We start from the raw sequence: 14,984 nt of genomic DNA on the forward strand, positions 1-14,984 counted from the left end.
ACTGTCCAGAGTAAGAGCAAATACCCAGAGAAAACCTCTCCTGCTCTGGACAGTTCCTAACATGGACAGAGGTGTCAGCAGAGGGCACTGTGGTCAGACAGAAAGGAAATTCAAAAAAGGACTTCCTGTGGAGCATACAATAGCTGATAGGTACTGGAAGGATTTAGATTTTTTAAGATAAGTAATTTACACATCTGTTTTACTTGCTGGCACCAGTTGATTTAAAAAAAATGTTTTCCAATGGAGTACCCCTTTAACATTCCATTTCACTGTGGAGTATTAAATTGCAATATTTTTTGTATTAACTCCGTGGGGACGGAGCCCATTATAACCCTAGGAACAGGAGCATTTTTTGCAATTCTGACCACTGTCACTTTAAGCATTAATAACTCCGGGATGATTTTACTTTTCATTCTGATTCCGAGATAGTTTTTTCGTGACATATTCTACTTCATGTTGGTAGTACATTTTTGGCGATACTTCCAAAATTCCCAAATTTCATGAAAAAATTGAAAATTTTGCATTTTTCTAACTTTGAAGCTCTCTGCTTGTAAGGAAAACAGACATTCCATATAAATTATATATTGATTCACATACACAATATGTCTACTTTATGTTTGCATCATAAAGTTGACATGTTTTTACTTTTGGAAGACACCAGAGGGCTTCAAAGTTCAGCAGAAATTTTCCAATTTTTCAAAAAATTTTCAAAATCAGAATTTTTTAATGGACCAGTTCAGTTCTGAAGTGGATTTGAAGGGCCTTCATATTAGAAATACCCCATAAATGACCCCATTATAAAAACTGCACCCCTCAAAGTATTCAAAATGACATTCAGAAAGTTTATTAACCCTTTAGGTGTTTCACAGGAATAGCAGCAAAGTAAAGGAGAAAATTCTAAATCTTCATTTTTTTACACTCACATGTTCTTGTAGACCCAGTTTTTGAATTTTTACAAGGGGTAATAGGAAAAAAAGCCCCCCAAAATTTGTAACCCAATTTCGTTCGAGTAAGGAAATACCTCATATGTGTATTTAAAGTGTTCAGTGGGCACAGTAGAGGGCACAGAAGGGAAGGAGCGAAAGTGAGATTTTGGAGAGTGAATTTTTCTGAAATGGTTTTTGGGGGGCATGTCACATTTAGGAAGCCCCTATGGTGCCAGAACAGCAAAAAAAACACATGGCATACTATTTTGAAAACTACACCCCTCAAGGCACGTAACAAGGGGTCCAGTGAGTCTTAACACCCCACAGGTGTTTGACGACTTTTCGTTAAATTAGGATGTGTAAATGAAAAAAAAAAATTTTCACTAAAGTGCAGTTTTTTCCCCCAAATTTACCATTTTAACAAAGGGTAATGGGAGAAAATGCCCCCCAAAATTTGTAGTGCAATTTCTCCCGAGTACGGAAATACCCCATATGTGGCCCTAAACTGTTGCCTTGAAATACAATAGGGCTCTGAAGTGAGAACGCCATGCGCATTTGAGGCCTGAATAAGGAATTTGCAATAGGGGTGGACCCGGGTACCTACAGTAAAACCCTACAGCAGTGTTTCCCAAACAGGGTGCCTCCAGCTGTTGCAAGACTCCCAGCCTGCCAGGACAGTCTATGGCTGTCCGGCAATACTGGGAGTTGTGGTTTTGCAACAGCTGGAGGCTCTGTTTAGGAAACACTGCCGTATGAGGCGTTTTTCATTTTTATTGGGGGGGGGGGGGATGTGTAAGGGGGTGTATATGTAGTGTTTTACTTTTTATTATTTGTTAGTGTAGAGTAGTGTTTTTAGGGTACATTCACAGAGGCGGGGGTTCACAGTAAGTTTTCTGCTGGGAGTTTGAGATGCGGCGGAAAATTTGCCGCAGCTCAAACTTGTAGAAGGAAACCCACTGTAAACCCGCCTGAGTGAATGTATCCTGTACATTCACATGGGGGGGGGGCAAACCTTCAGCTGTGGCAAAATGACAACTTCCAGAATGCACTGACAGACCGTACATGCTGGGAGTTGTAGTTTTACAACAGCTGTGGGCACACTGGTGGGGAATCACTGAGTTAGAAAACAGACTCTAGCTCAGTGATTCAAACCAATGTGCCTCCAGCTGTTGCAAAACTACAACTCCCAGCATGTACGGTCTGTCAGTGCATTCTGGGAGTTGTAGTTTTGCAACAGCTGGAGGCACATGGGTTGTAAATACTGAGTTAGGAAACATACTGTAGCTCAGTGTTTCCCAATCAGTGTGCCTACAGCTGTTGCAATACTACAATTCCCAGCATGGCCAGACAGTCAGGGATGCTGGGCGTGTAGTTCTGCAATATCTGGCGCTTCAGATGTTGCAGAACTACAACTCCCAGCATGACTGGACAGTCTGGGCATGTTTGGAGTTGTAGTTATGCAAAAACTGGGGAAGAACAGTTTGGAGACAGCTAAGTAGTGGTCTCCAAACTGTGGCCCTCCAGATGTTGCAAAACTACAACTCCAAGCATGCCCAGCCTGTCCAGGCATGCTTGGAATTGTAGTTCTGCAACATATGAAGGGCCAGATATTGCAGAACTACACGCACAGCATCCCTGACTGTCTGGCCATGCTGGGAGTTGTAGTTTTGCAACATCTGGAGAGCTACAGTTTGGAGACCACCATATAGTGGTCTCCAAACTGTGCCACTTCAGATGTTGCAAAACTACAGCTCCCAGCATGCCCATACAGTCAGTGCATGCTGAAAGTTGTGGTTTTGCAACATCTGGAGGACCACAGTTTAGAGACCACTATACAGTGGTCTCCAAACTGTGACCCTCCAGATGTTGCAAAACTACAACTCCCAGCATGCCCAGGCAGCCGTTGGCTGAGTGGGCATGCTGGCAGTTGTAGTTTTGCAGCTTTTAGAAGGCCACAGAGAAGATCACTTACCGCGATCTTCACTGCAGCCTTCTGCACGCCGCACTTTCCGGCCGCTCCAACTGCTGTCGATGCCGTCGCCGCCGCTGACGCTGGTCCAGGATGCCTCCACCGGTCCGGGTAAGCCGGACCATGCTCCCCCCTCGCCGCACGTGTTCCCCCCTGCTCTGCTCCGACTTCAGTCGGTGGGCAGAGCGGGGGGAAATGAACTCTAACCCCCCCGGCCCCCCTCCTGCCAATGGTGGTCACCTTGACCGACCAATGGCAAGGGATAGGAGGGGGTGGCAACACTGCCACCTTGCTCCTACCCTTTAAGCTCCGATCATGCTTATTTTCCAGGAGATCGGGTCACCAGTGACCTGATTAGCCCGGATCGCGGGCAAATCGCTGGTCTGAATTGACCAACGATTTTCGGTGATCACTGACATGGGGGGGTCTCAGGACCCTCCTAGGCATTGCCATGGGATGCCTGCTGATAGATATCAGCAGTCATGGATACGCCCTCCGTCCTTAAGTGACAGGACGCGAGGGCGTATGCATACGCCCTCCGTCCCCAAGGAGTTAATATAAAACAAAAGGGATAGCTAATGCTATTTATATGTTCTATTAAATCTTTGCAGTTTAATGTATAAAGATTTGTTTTTAAATTGTATCTATTTGTAATAATTACTACTCCAAAGAAATAAAAGTTAACTATGTAGCTTTAATTGTACAAATATGTTAATATGTATTTTATGTATTATTTATCCTGTCTACAGACATGAAAATGTTAATGATAATAGAATGACAATATAATATTACAGAGGAGTTTTGGGAAGTTAGAGACTAGGGCTGAGAAAAGGCACATGAAGTTTAATGTGGATATATGTGAGGTTAAGCACTTGGACTAAGGAAAGAAGATACACATGTACTATATAGTAAAACATCGGGTAAAACTAACAATGAAAATTACTTGGAAGTATTACTAAACTACTAAGTGACAGGCTGCTGCCAGGGCAAATAAAATCATGGCATGCATTAAAAGAGGCATAACATTAATTTGTATTATAAATAGAGTTGAGCGAGCCAAGGCCCCAGTACCTAGATTTAATACGAAATTTAGGAGGTTCATAGCTTGGCAAATTTTTTAACTTGTGAACCTGGCAATGTCAGGGCTGAGCTGTAGAACAGTGCTTGTTAACTCTTTCGAAGGTCTACATACCAACTTTTTTCCTGGTCCAGGCCTCTTCTTATTTAGCACCAATTTCTATTGATGATATCAAAAGAGGCGGAGCTGCAGTAGAAGAAGTACATCACAGCCTAGAATGAGGTTGATAATTATATTGGAAGTAAGTTTCCAAACAGGGATCCTCTAGCTATTGTTTAACTACAACCCCCACAATTCACAGGCAGGCAAAGGCTGTGTGGGAATGATGAGAGTTGCAGTTTAGCAACAGCGAGCCTTTGTTTGCCTGTTAATGACGGGGGTTTTAGTTTAGTAACTACTGGAGGCTCGCTGTTTGGAAACACACTGCATTATGGACGCACTAAATGTACAAGCCTATTATTCTTTTCTTTTCTTCTCATTTCAGATCCATGAATCCTGTGGACTATGCCAGATTCAAAAGACTATTTTGTTATTTCATTGAAATAGTTAGCGAGAGTTTCTTGGGAGTGTTTTTTACAATACAATATTTTTTAACATGTGTTTTTTTTTTATTTACATTACAGGCTTAAAGATTACCTATCACCAAATAAACTTTTTGAAATGAACTCAGGCTATGTTCCACCCTTAAAAAACTATTTCAGAGCTTTAAAAAGCTCTGTATCTTACTGTTCTTCTTGCTCACATCTTCCAGTAGGAGAAAGTAAGCATTTCCTGGCAGGCATGACATCACTGAAGCCTGCTAGGGGACCAATTCTGCCCTCACATCGTTGCAGCGCTGTGATGAATAAAAGACCTCAAGCTCTGTTCATCTTTCAGTGAGGCTCTGTGCAGCTTTCAGTGAGGCTCTTTGTATATTTCAGTGAGGCTCTTTGCATCTTTCAGTGAGGCTTTGTGAAGCTTTCAGTCTGTGCAGCTTTCAGTGAGGCTCTGTGCAGCTTTCAGTGTAGCTGTCAATCAAGCTCAGTGCAGAGAAGCACTTCCTGAGTTTGGTCTCCTGCCAGGCCAGGAGGGTACTGTATTATATGCAGCAGAGAACTTAACAGAGTCCCCATAGTGGTCGTTGTTTCCATTACATTTTAAACATATTTATGTTGATAATTTTAAAAGCAAGTGAATGGGAAAGTGTCTGCTAATTACACAAGGAGCACTATATTAAACGTTTTATTTGGTGACAGGAACTCTTTAATAGTGGAAGCCATGTTAAAGATGGAATTCATAACTAAGCCAGGGCTTAGTTATGAATTAGCATTAGCCACAAAAACACCTAGTGCTAACCCCCTTGGTACCCCCACCACAAGGGCTGGTGGAAAAGCCAGTATCAACACCGGAGACTTGGAGCATCAAAACCGTATTTTTACTTTCAGCCAGATACCCACCAAGAAGCAACTTCCACATAATACCAGGGTGGGCGAGGACCATTGTTACTAGCCTTCCCCAGCCTAAATAACATCAGCCTGTTACCACCTAGTCCCATGAATGCTATTTTTAATGCTCCGGACCTGTTGGTACCAATTCTTCTGGGTACTAAAGTGGTGTAGCAGGATTAATAATTAGGGGTTAGTGTTAGTTGTTTTTGTGGCTAACGCTAAGCCCCGTTAAGTAATCGTCTATAGTACAGCTTCCACTACTAAGCCTGTAACATAAATTTTTAAAAATGTCATGTTAAAAAATATTTTATTACAAAAAACCCTCCTCCACAAGCCCTTATTAAAACTTTTCAGTAAGATAAAAAAAAAAATGCTGGTCATTGAAGTAATCCACAGAATCGAACATAGCTCACAGGATATATGGATAAGAAAAGAAAAACACAAAAAATGGGTTAGAACATTTAGGGTGCGCTCTCCAGGGGGAGAGCATCCATAATAGAGTGTGTTCCCAAACAGGGAGCTTCCAGCTGTTGCTAAACTACAACCCCCATTATTCCAAGACAACCAAAGGCTGTCTGGAAATGAAAGGAGTTGTAGTTTAGCAATGGCAAGCATCCAGCTATTGCTAAACTAAAACCCCCATCATTGAGAGTTGTAGTTTTAGCAACAGCGAGCCTCTAGCTGTTGCTAAACTACAACCCCTCATTCTCAGATAGCCAAAGGCTGTCTGGGAATGGTGGGAGTTGTAGTTTGGCAACAGCTGGAGATGAACCCAATGCCAAAAAGGGTATTTTCCCAATATACATTTATGTACTAGTCACTAGTGACATCATTATTATAAGCAGTGCTAGAAAAGAGGAGGCCCAGAACCCAGAAAGGAGGTTGGTAAGTACATCTCCCCAAAACGTTAACCAGTGCTGCTCAACAGCACTAGTTAACTCCTTCTTAGCTGGGCCAGTGCATAGCACTTAACCCTGAAAGATGTTATTGTCAACCAGCAGATTCGCTGGTTTCCAGGGACACAAAAGTTAAGTGGCACTGCACAGCGCAACAGAACCTTTTCGCTGCCAATGTTACGGTAAACCAGTGGATTTGATGGTTTACTGTGACAAAGAAGTAAAGTTGTGGCAAAATCCTTGCTTACTTATCTCTAGTAAGTTCCAACTTGCTCATCACTAGTCATAACTTCTAGCTTGCTTAACCCTAGTTATAACCAGTTTTTTTTATAAATCTGTTTACCTTGTTCATTTTTGAATCTGTGAACTGATCAAGTAGCAACTTTATATGTGCAATATATCTTAAAGAGGATGCTTAATAAATCATATTTCTGGAACTCTACCTGTATTACATTTTGCATGAACTCTACTAGCCCTTAAAGGAGTACTCCGGTGGAAATTTTTATTTTTTTTATTTTTTAAATCAACTGGTGCCAGAAAGTTAAACGTATTTGTAAATGACTTCTATTAAAAAATCTTAATCCTTCCTGTATTTATTAGCTGCTTATTCATCAGCTAATAAATACAGGGAGGATTAAGATTTACAGAGGAAATTCTTTTCTTTTTGGAATGCTCTCTGATGACATCACGAACACACTGCTCTCTGCTGACGTTATTATAATAATAATAATAAGTCTTTATTTATTGTTGTTAGTGGGATTTGAACCGAAGGCCCAAGCACTGCAAGGCAGCAGTGCCAACCACTAAGCCCCCATGCTGCCCTTAGCATACATCTGCTATGCATGGTTGCGAAAATGGACAGAGATGTCAGCAGAGAGCAGTGTGTTCGTGATGTCATCAGTGTTCCAAAAAGAAAGTAATTTCCTCTGTAGCATTCAGCAGCTAATAAGTACTGGAAGGATTAAGATTTTTTAATAGAAGTTTACAAATATGTTTAACTTTCTGGCACCAGTTGATTTAAAAAAAGAAAAAAAATTCCACCGGAGTACCCCTTTAACCTGTTAAGGACATAGGACGTTCTCTAACGTCCTCACTACCTGGGCTTTAATGCCCAAGAACGTCCTGTTGTATTTCCGGTCTCTGCCGCGCGCCGGGCAGAGATCGGAACTGGATGCCTGCTGAAATCCTTCAGCAGGCATCCAGGGCAAACGCCGAGGGGGGGCTATGTAGGCCCCCCATGTCGGCGATCGCCGCAAATCGCAAGGGAAATCGCCCTTGCGATCTGCGGCGATACCGGGCTGATCGGGTCTCTGGGACCCGACCGCCCGGTAATTTCGCATGATCCCGGCTGTCACAGACAGCCAGGACCATGCTGGAGCCTAGGAGTGAGGTGGCAAGCCTGCCACCTCCTCCGATCCCCTGCGATCCGTCAGTTAACTAACCGACCAATCGCAGGAGGGGGGGCGGTTACTTCCTCCCGCCCTGCCCGGCCCCTGGAAGTCCGGAGAGGACGGGAGGAAGACCGGAGGACGCAGCGGGGGACGGGGGAGTGCTGGGGACCGGCCCCGGTACTTACCTCGTCCCTGAAGACCCGGATCCCGACGAGGAAGATGGCGGCGACGACAGGTGAGTAGATCTTCAGCCGCGGTCGGGCCCTTTACAGCAATGCACGTCGCCGTAAAGCGACATGCATTGCTGTAATGGGACCCTGTATACTACAACTCCCAGCATGCCCAGACAGCCCTTGGCGTCTGGGCATGCTGGGAGTTGCAGTTTTGCAACATCTGGAGGTCCACAGTTTGGAGACCACTGTGCCCTTCCAGATGTTGCAAAACTACACATCCTCAGCATGCCCTTACTGTCCAGGCATGCTGGGAGTTGTAGTTCTGTAACATCTGGCCCTTCAGATGTTGCAGAACTACAACTCCCAGCATGCCTGGACAGTTTTGGCATACTGGGAGTTGTAGTTTTGCAACATCTGGAAGGGCACAGATTGGGAACCACTGTATTAGTGGTCTGCAAACTAGTCCTCCAGATGTTGCAAAACTACAACTCCCAGCATGCTGGGAGTTGTAGTTCGGCAACATCTGGCTTTAAAGATGTTGCCGAACTATTACTCCCAGCATGCCTGAGAATGCTGGGAGTTGTGGTTTTGCAACAACAGGAGGCACACTGGTTGGGAAACATTGTCTGTTTCCTAACTCAGTGTTTCCCAACCGTGTACCTCCAGCTGTTGCAAAACTATAACTACCAGCATGCACTGATAAACTGTGCATGCTGGGAGTTGTAGTTTTGTAACAGCTGGAGGTCCCCTCCCTCCTGTGAATGTACAGGGTACATTCACATGGGCAGGGGGCTTACAGTGAGTATCAGGCTGCAAGTTTGCGATGCAGCAAATTTTGCGCGGCAGCTCAAACTCGCAGCGGGAACTCGCTGTAATCCCCCGCCCGTGTGACTGTACCCTAAAAACACTACACTACACTAACACAAAATAAACTAAAAAGTAAAAAAAACACTACATATACACATACCCCTACACAGCCCCCCTCCCCTCCCCAATAAAAATGAAAAACGTCCGGTATGCCACTGTTTCCAAAATGGAGCCTCCAGCTGTTGCAAAACAACAACTCCCAGTATTGCCGGACAGCCGTTGACTGTCCAAGCATGCTGGGAGTTTTGCAACAGCTGGAGGCACCCTCTTTGGGAATCACTGGCGTAGAATACCCCTATGTCCACACCTATGCAAATCCCTAATTCAGGCCTCAAATGCGCATGGCGCTCTCACTTTGGAGCCCTGTCGTATTTCAAGGCAACAGTTTAGGGTCACATATGGGGTATCGCCGTACTCGGGAGAAATTGTGTTACAAATTTTGGGGGGCTTTTTCTCCTTTAACCCCTAATGAAAAGGTGAAGTTGGGGTCTACAACAGCATGTTGGTGTAAAAAAAAAAATTTTTTACACTAACACGCTGGTGTTGCCCTATACTTTTCATTTTGACAAGAGGTAAAAGGGAAAAACGCCCCCCAAAATTTTTAATGCAATTTCTCCCGACTACGGAGATACCCCATAAGTGGACGCAAAGTGCTCTGGGGGCGCACAACAAGGCCCAGAAGGAGAGTGCACCATGTACATTTGAGGTGATTTTCACAGGGGTGGCTGATTGTTACAGCGGTTTTGACAAACGCAAAAAAAAAAAAAAAAACACATGTGACCCCATTTCGGAAACTACACCCCTCACGGAATGTAATGAGGGGTGCAGTGAGAATTTACATCCCACAGGTGTCTGACAGATCTTTGGAACAGTGGACTGTGCAAATAAAAAAATGTTGTACAGCCCACTGTTCCAAAGTTCTGACAGACACCAGTGGGGGGTAAATGCTCACTGTACCCCTTGTTACGTTCCTCAAGGGGTCTAGTTTCCAAAATGGTATGCCATGTTGGGGTTATTTTGCTGTCCTAGCACCATAGGGGCTTCCTAAATGCGACATGCCCCCCGAGCAAAATTTGCTCTCCAAAAGCCAAATATCCTTCTCTTCTGAGCATTGTAGTTTGCCCGTAGTGCACTTCAGGTCCACTTATGGCATACCTTCACACTCAGAAGAGATGAGGTTACAAATTTTGGGGGGTATTTTCTGCTATTAACCCTTGCAAAAATGTGAAATTTGGGGGGAAACACACATTTTAGTGAAAAAAAATATATATTTTTTTACATATGCAAAAGTCATGAAACCCCTGTGGGGTATTAAGGCTCACTTTATTCCTTGTTACGTTCCTCAAGGGGTCTAGTTTCCAAAATGGTATGCCATGTGAGGGTTTTTCGCTGCTGTGGCACCATAGGGGCTTCCTAAATGCGACATGCCCCCCGACCAAAATTTGCTCTCCAAAAGCCAAATATGACTCCTTCTCTTCTGAGCATTGTAGTTCACCCATAGTGCACTTCAGGTCCACTTATGGGGTACCTTCATACTCAGAAGAGATGGGGTTACAAATTTTGGGGGGTATTTTCTGCTATTAACCCTTGCAAAAATGTGAAATTTGGGGGGAAACACACATTTTAGTGAAAAAATATATATATTTTCTTACATATACAAAAGTCGTGAAACCCCTGTGGGGTATTAAGGCTCACTTTACCCCTTGTGATGTTCCCCAAGGGGTCTAGTTTCCAGAATGGTATGCCATGTGGGGATTTTTTGCTGTTCTGGTACTATAGGGGCTTCCTAAATGCAACATGCCCCCCAAAAACCATTTCAGAAAAACATACTCTCCAAAATCCCCTTGTCGCTCCTTCGCTTCTGAGCCCTCTACTGCGCCCGCCGAACACTTTTCATAAACATATGAGGTATGTCCTTACTCGAGAGAAATTGGGCTACAAATATAAGTATAAATTTTCTCCTTTTACCCCTTGTAAAAATTCAAAAATTGGGTCTACAAGAACATGCGAGTGTAAAAAATGAAGATGGTGAATTTTCTCCTTCACTTTGCTGCTATTCCTGTGAAACACCTAAAGGGTTAAAACGCTGACTGAATGTCATTTTGAATACTTTGGGGGGTGCAATTTTTATAATGGGGTCATTTGTGGGGTATTTCTAATATGAAGACCCTGCAAATCCACTTCAAACCTGAACTGGTCCCTGAAAAATAGTGAGTTTGAAAATTTTGTGAAAAATTGGAAAATTACTGCTTAACTTTGAAGCCCTCTGGTGTCTTCCAAAAGTAAAAACACGTCAATTTTATGATGCAAACATAAAGTAGACATATTGTATTTGTGAATAAAATTTTTTTTAATTTGGAATATCCATTTTCCTTACAAGCAGATTTTTTCAGCAAATTTTGGAATTTTTCACTAAGAAACGATGCAAGTATCGACAAAATTTTACCAATAACATAAAGTAGAATATGTCACGAAAAAACAATCTTGGAATCAGAATGATGGGTAAAAGCATTCCAGAGTTATTAATGCTTAAAGTGACAGTGGTCAGATGTTCAGAAAACGCTCCGGTCCTAAGGTGTAAAATGTCCTGGTCTTTAAGGGGTTAACTCAGATTTATAAAACCACACCCCTGTTTATGTGGTTTGCAACCCTGCTTGGGAAACACCATCTGCATGCTTTCTGTAGCTGCCAATAAAACTTCTGGAAATTTAAATAAGGAATAACATGAACAAAGCCCATTAGCAGAGAGGAGGGTTGAGTGATTGACATGAAAAAGAGGTTTATGAGCCCCAAGGCATATTGTAACGAAAAAGGATTTGTCTCTCAATAGTTTGACACACCCCTCTGTACACCACATGATGATGGTGTCCCACATAAAAATTATGGCTTCTTAGTGCTCCCCATAGATACAGCACAAATCTTTATGTCCTATACAGTACTAATGCCCTCAGTTGGCTTATACATAGTAACTAAAGCCCCTTCATTTCCTCACAGTAATAGTGCACCCAGTACAAATGCCCACTTATAATGGTTTCACCTTAGTGTTCTCTACCCAGTAACTGTGCCCCTCCTCAGTAAAATCCTGACTGTATTGTCCTAGTATCACCCCTAAACAACATTTAACAGGTACACTTAGAATGTGTAACTCAAATACATTAAAATGGTAGCACTTCATACCATGTTTCCTTGTCTTGATAGATAGATACATAGATAGATAGATAGATAGATAGATAGATAGATAGATTTGGTAACTTAGAATGTATATAGAAAATAATAAGCAGCGGCCCTCCAATATTTCAATAAGCACTAATGATACCTGGAGAATATTAACAGTGTATCCATATTTTAATCAAATATAACTGTTCCATACCTGAACAATATTTAGATCATTGGTTGAAGATTCTTTCACAGCTGTAGATTCGTCAGTGTCTATGAGATTCTCTGTGGGAACGTTCTGCACCGGTTTCAGATAAGCGATTTCATTCTGTTTTGAGTCCAGAGTCACACACACATCATATGAGAATGGGAAAGGTAAACTTGTATCACTGATCTCAGAAGGACATCCCAGGGTGAACTGAGGATACATATTTCTACTATATGGTCCATAGGTTGTTGGTGTATCAGATTTCCTGCATTTTAAAACTAAGGTGATCAGCACAGTTGCGATAAATAGAATTGAAATAAGAGAAATTGAAACCACCAAGTAGAATGTTATGTTGGAAGAAGTATTTGACATATTGGGTTGTTTTCTTATCTCTGGAACTGCCTGTTGAAAGTTTTCAGCCACAACTAAATGCACCGAAACTGTACATGACAAAGATGGGACTCCATTATCCTTCACCAGAACCACAATTTGCTGTCTTGTATTATCTGTATCTTGAATATCTCTACTAATTTTAATTTCACCAGTATATTGACCAATGATGAATAATGTTGGATCAGCAACCTGTAGTAAGTGATAGGAGAGCCAGGCATTGTGTCCAGAGTCAGCGTCCACTGCAATCACTTTGGTGACTAGATAACCTTTCTCCGCAGAATGAGGAATAAACTCAAATAATGCTGATCCCTCAGTGTCTGCTGATGGGTAGAGGATCTTAGGAGCATTATCATTCTTATCAATGATACATATCCTCACTGTGACATTACTGCTTAGAGGAGGAGATCCACTGTCTTTAGCCATCACCTGGAACTGAAATTCCCGCAACTGTTCATAGTCAAATGATCTCTGGGCATATATCACTCCACTTATAGAATTAATGGAAATATACGAGGACACAGGAATATCTTCTACTTTACTGTTTAGAATGCTATAAGTAATTTTTCCATTTTCATCACAATCCAGATCTGAGGCATGGATGTTGTGTATTGATGTCCCCGGTTGATTATTTTCTCCAATATACAGAATGTAGTTAATCTTCTCAAACACTGGAGCATTGTCATTCACATCTGAGATGTTGAGCTGAAAGGTCCTGTTGGTAGATAGGGGAGGAGATCCACTATCTATACACTGGATTGTAACATTGTAGGAAGGATTTCTTTCTCGGTCCATGCTAGCTGCAGTTACTAGTTTATAATAACTACTAGAGGATGGAATTAGCTGAAAAGCCAATGTGTCTGAGATATGACAAACAACTTCACTGTTCATCCCAGAGTCCAAGTCACGGACATTCAGTAATGCTATAACAGTTCCTAACAATGAATTCTCTGGAATTGATGTTAAGAGAGATTTCATTGTTATATTAGGTGCATTGTCATTGACATCCATTACTTGTATGGAAACTTTGCAATGTGTCACATGACCTCCGCCATCTTTAGCCTCTACAGTCATTTCATAGGTGTCTGATGTTTCATAGTCCAAATTTCCTAAGACTATGATTTCTCCATTTAATGGATCTATAGAAAATAACTGTCGAGCCTTGTCAGAAATGTGACTAAAAGAATAAGTTATTTGAGCATTAGAACCTTCATCTTCATCTGTTGCATTTAGCTGAATGACAAGGGATCCAATAGAGGCATTTTCATATAATCTTATGTGATAAATATCTTGGGTAAACATGGGCAGGTTGTCATTAAAGTCTAGGACAATAATCTTAATTGTAGCCGTGCTGGATTTCTGTGGGTTTCCTCCATCCAAAGCTGTTAATATTAACTCATAGAAACTTTTCTTTTCTCTATCCAATGATTTTTCTAGTATAATTTCTGGATATTTAATTCCAGCTGTTGTAATTTTTTCTCCAAGTCCAAAGTTCCCATTGCCGCTCAGTGTATAACTCTGTATAGAGTTGGTTCCTAAATCTGGATCTTGTGCATTTCCTAAAGCAAAGCGGGCCCCAGGTGAGGTGAGTTCACTTATTTCTAAATCAAAATGTTTTTTTGAAAATATTGGAAAGTTATCATTTACATCCAGGATTTCAATGGTGATTGTGTAAAAATTCAAAGGATTTTCAATCACAGCCTCTAGATTTAGAAAGCAGTTTAGTTTGGTTTCACATAATGTTTCTCTATCAATTCTCTCTGCTACAAAAATTTCTCCATTTTCCAAGTTAACATTCACATATTGCTTGTTTGCCTGTGAAACAAGTTGGAATTTTCTATTTGCTAATTCATTTACATTTAAACCAAGATCATTTGCCACATTCCCAATGACAGATCCTCGCTTCATTTCTTCAAGTATTGAATATTGGAGCTGGCCATAGATATCATGGATAAAGAAGAACATAAAGCATATTACCTGATAAATCTGCTCCCCTTGTTTTCTTCTGTGCCTTGCTGTATAATTCATTGTGTAAACACAAATATGATATAACAGCTTCCTCTACTGTAATCCACAAGAAGAAAAAGGTAGTTCTTAATATTTCAAAATATTTTGCAAAGATGTTTCTTGGACTCCAGGCTGCAGTGTGTGATCTCTGGATATATTACAGCATTCCCCTATTCCTAGCAATGTGAGACTACAGTGATATATACAAGATTTTCTTTCTTGGGTGATTTCATTTTTTTACACAGTCTAATAGTGCCACTTAGAGTTCAAATCTAAGAACTGCAGTTGTTCTGCAATAAATAGCATCTTCAAATACTTTGTAGGTTTTTTTTAATTTATATTTGCATTTATATGTTTGTTACCATATTTAAATGACCTAAAGGTGTATATATGAAAAATGTACTTTAACCACTTGGTTTCTATATCATAAGGAAGTATATGGGTACAGAAATGGTCTGTGTAAAAAGATAGAAAAAAGATAGATAGATACATAAAT

At 41.5% G+C, this 14,984-nt stretch overlaps 1 protein-coding gene across 13 annotated transcripts in view; it reads right to left on the bottom strand.

The window, feature by feature from the left end:
• LOC130267390 (protocadherin gamma-C5-like) overlaps positions 1-14,984 on the bottom strand; it is a 571,493-nt gene that overhangs the window by 471,638 nt on the left and 84,871 nt on the right. Inside the window, exon 1 of one of the 13 annotated variants that reach the window (XM_056517132.1) lies at positions 12,098-14,619. The exons of 11 other annotated variants lie outside the window; for them this stretch is intronic. In XM_056517132.1, coding sequence (XP_056373107.1) covers positions 12,098-14,509 — 2,412 coding nt within the window. In that variant the 5' untranslated portion in view covers positions 14,510-14,619. Of the gene's footprint in view, positions 1-12,097; positions 14,620-14,984 lie in introns of those variants that run through there. One more of the 13 variants, XM_056517130.1, reaches the window with a different exon arrangement.

This window comes from Hyla sarda, chromosome 4 (genome assembly GCF_029499605.1).
Source record: "Hyla sarda isolate aHylSar1 chromosome 4, aHylSar1.hap1, whole genome shotgun sequence".
Taxonomy (NCBI): Eukaryota; Metazoa; Chordata; class Amphibia; order Anura; family Hylidae; genus Hyla; species Hyla sarda.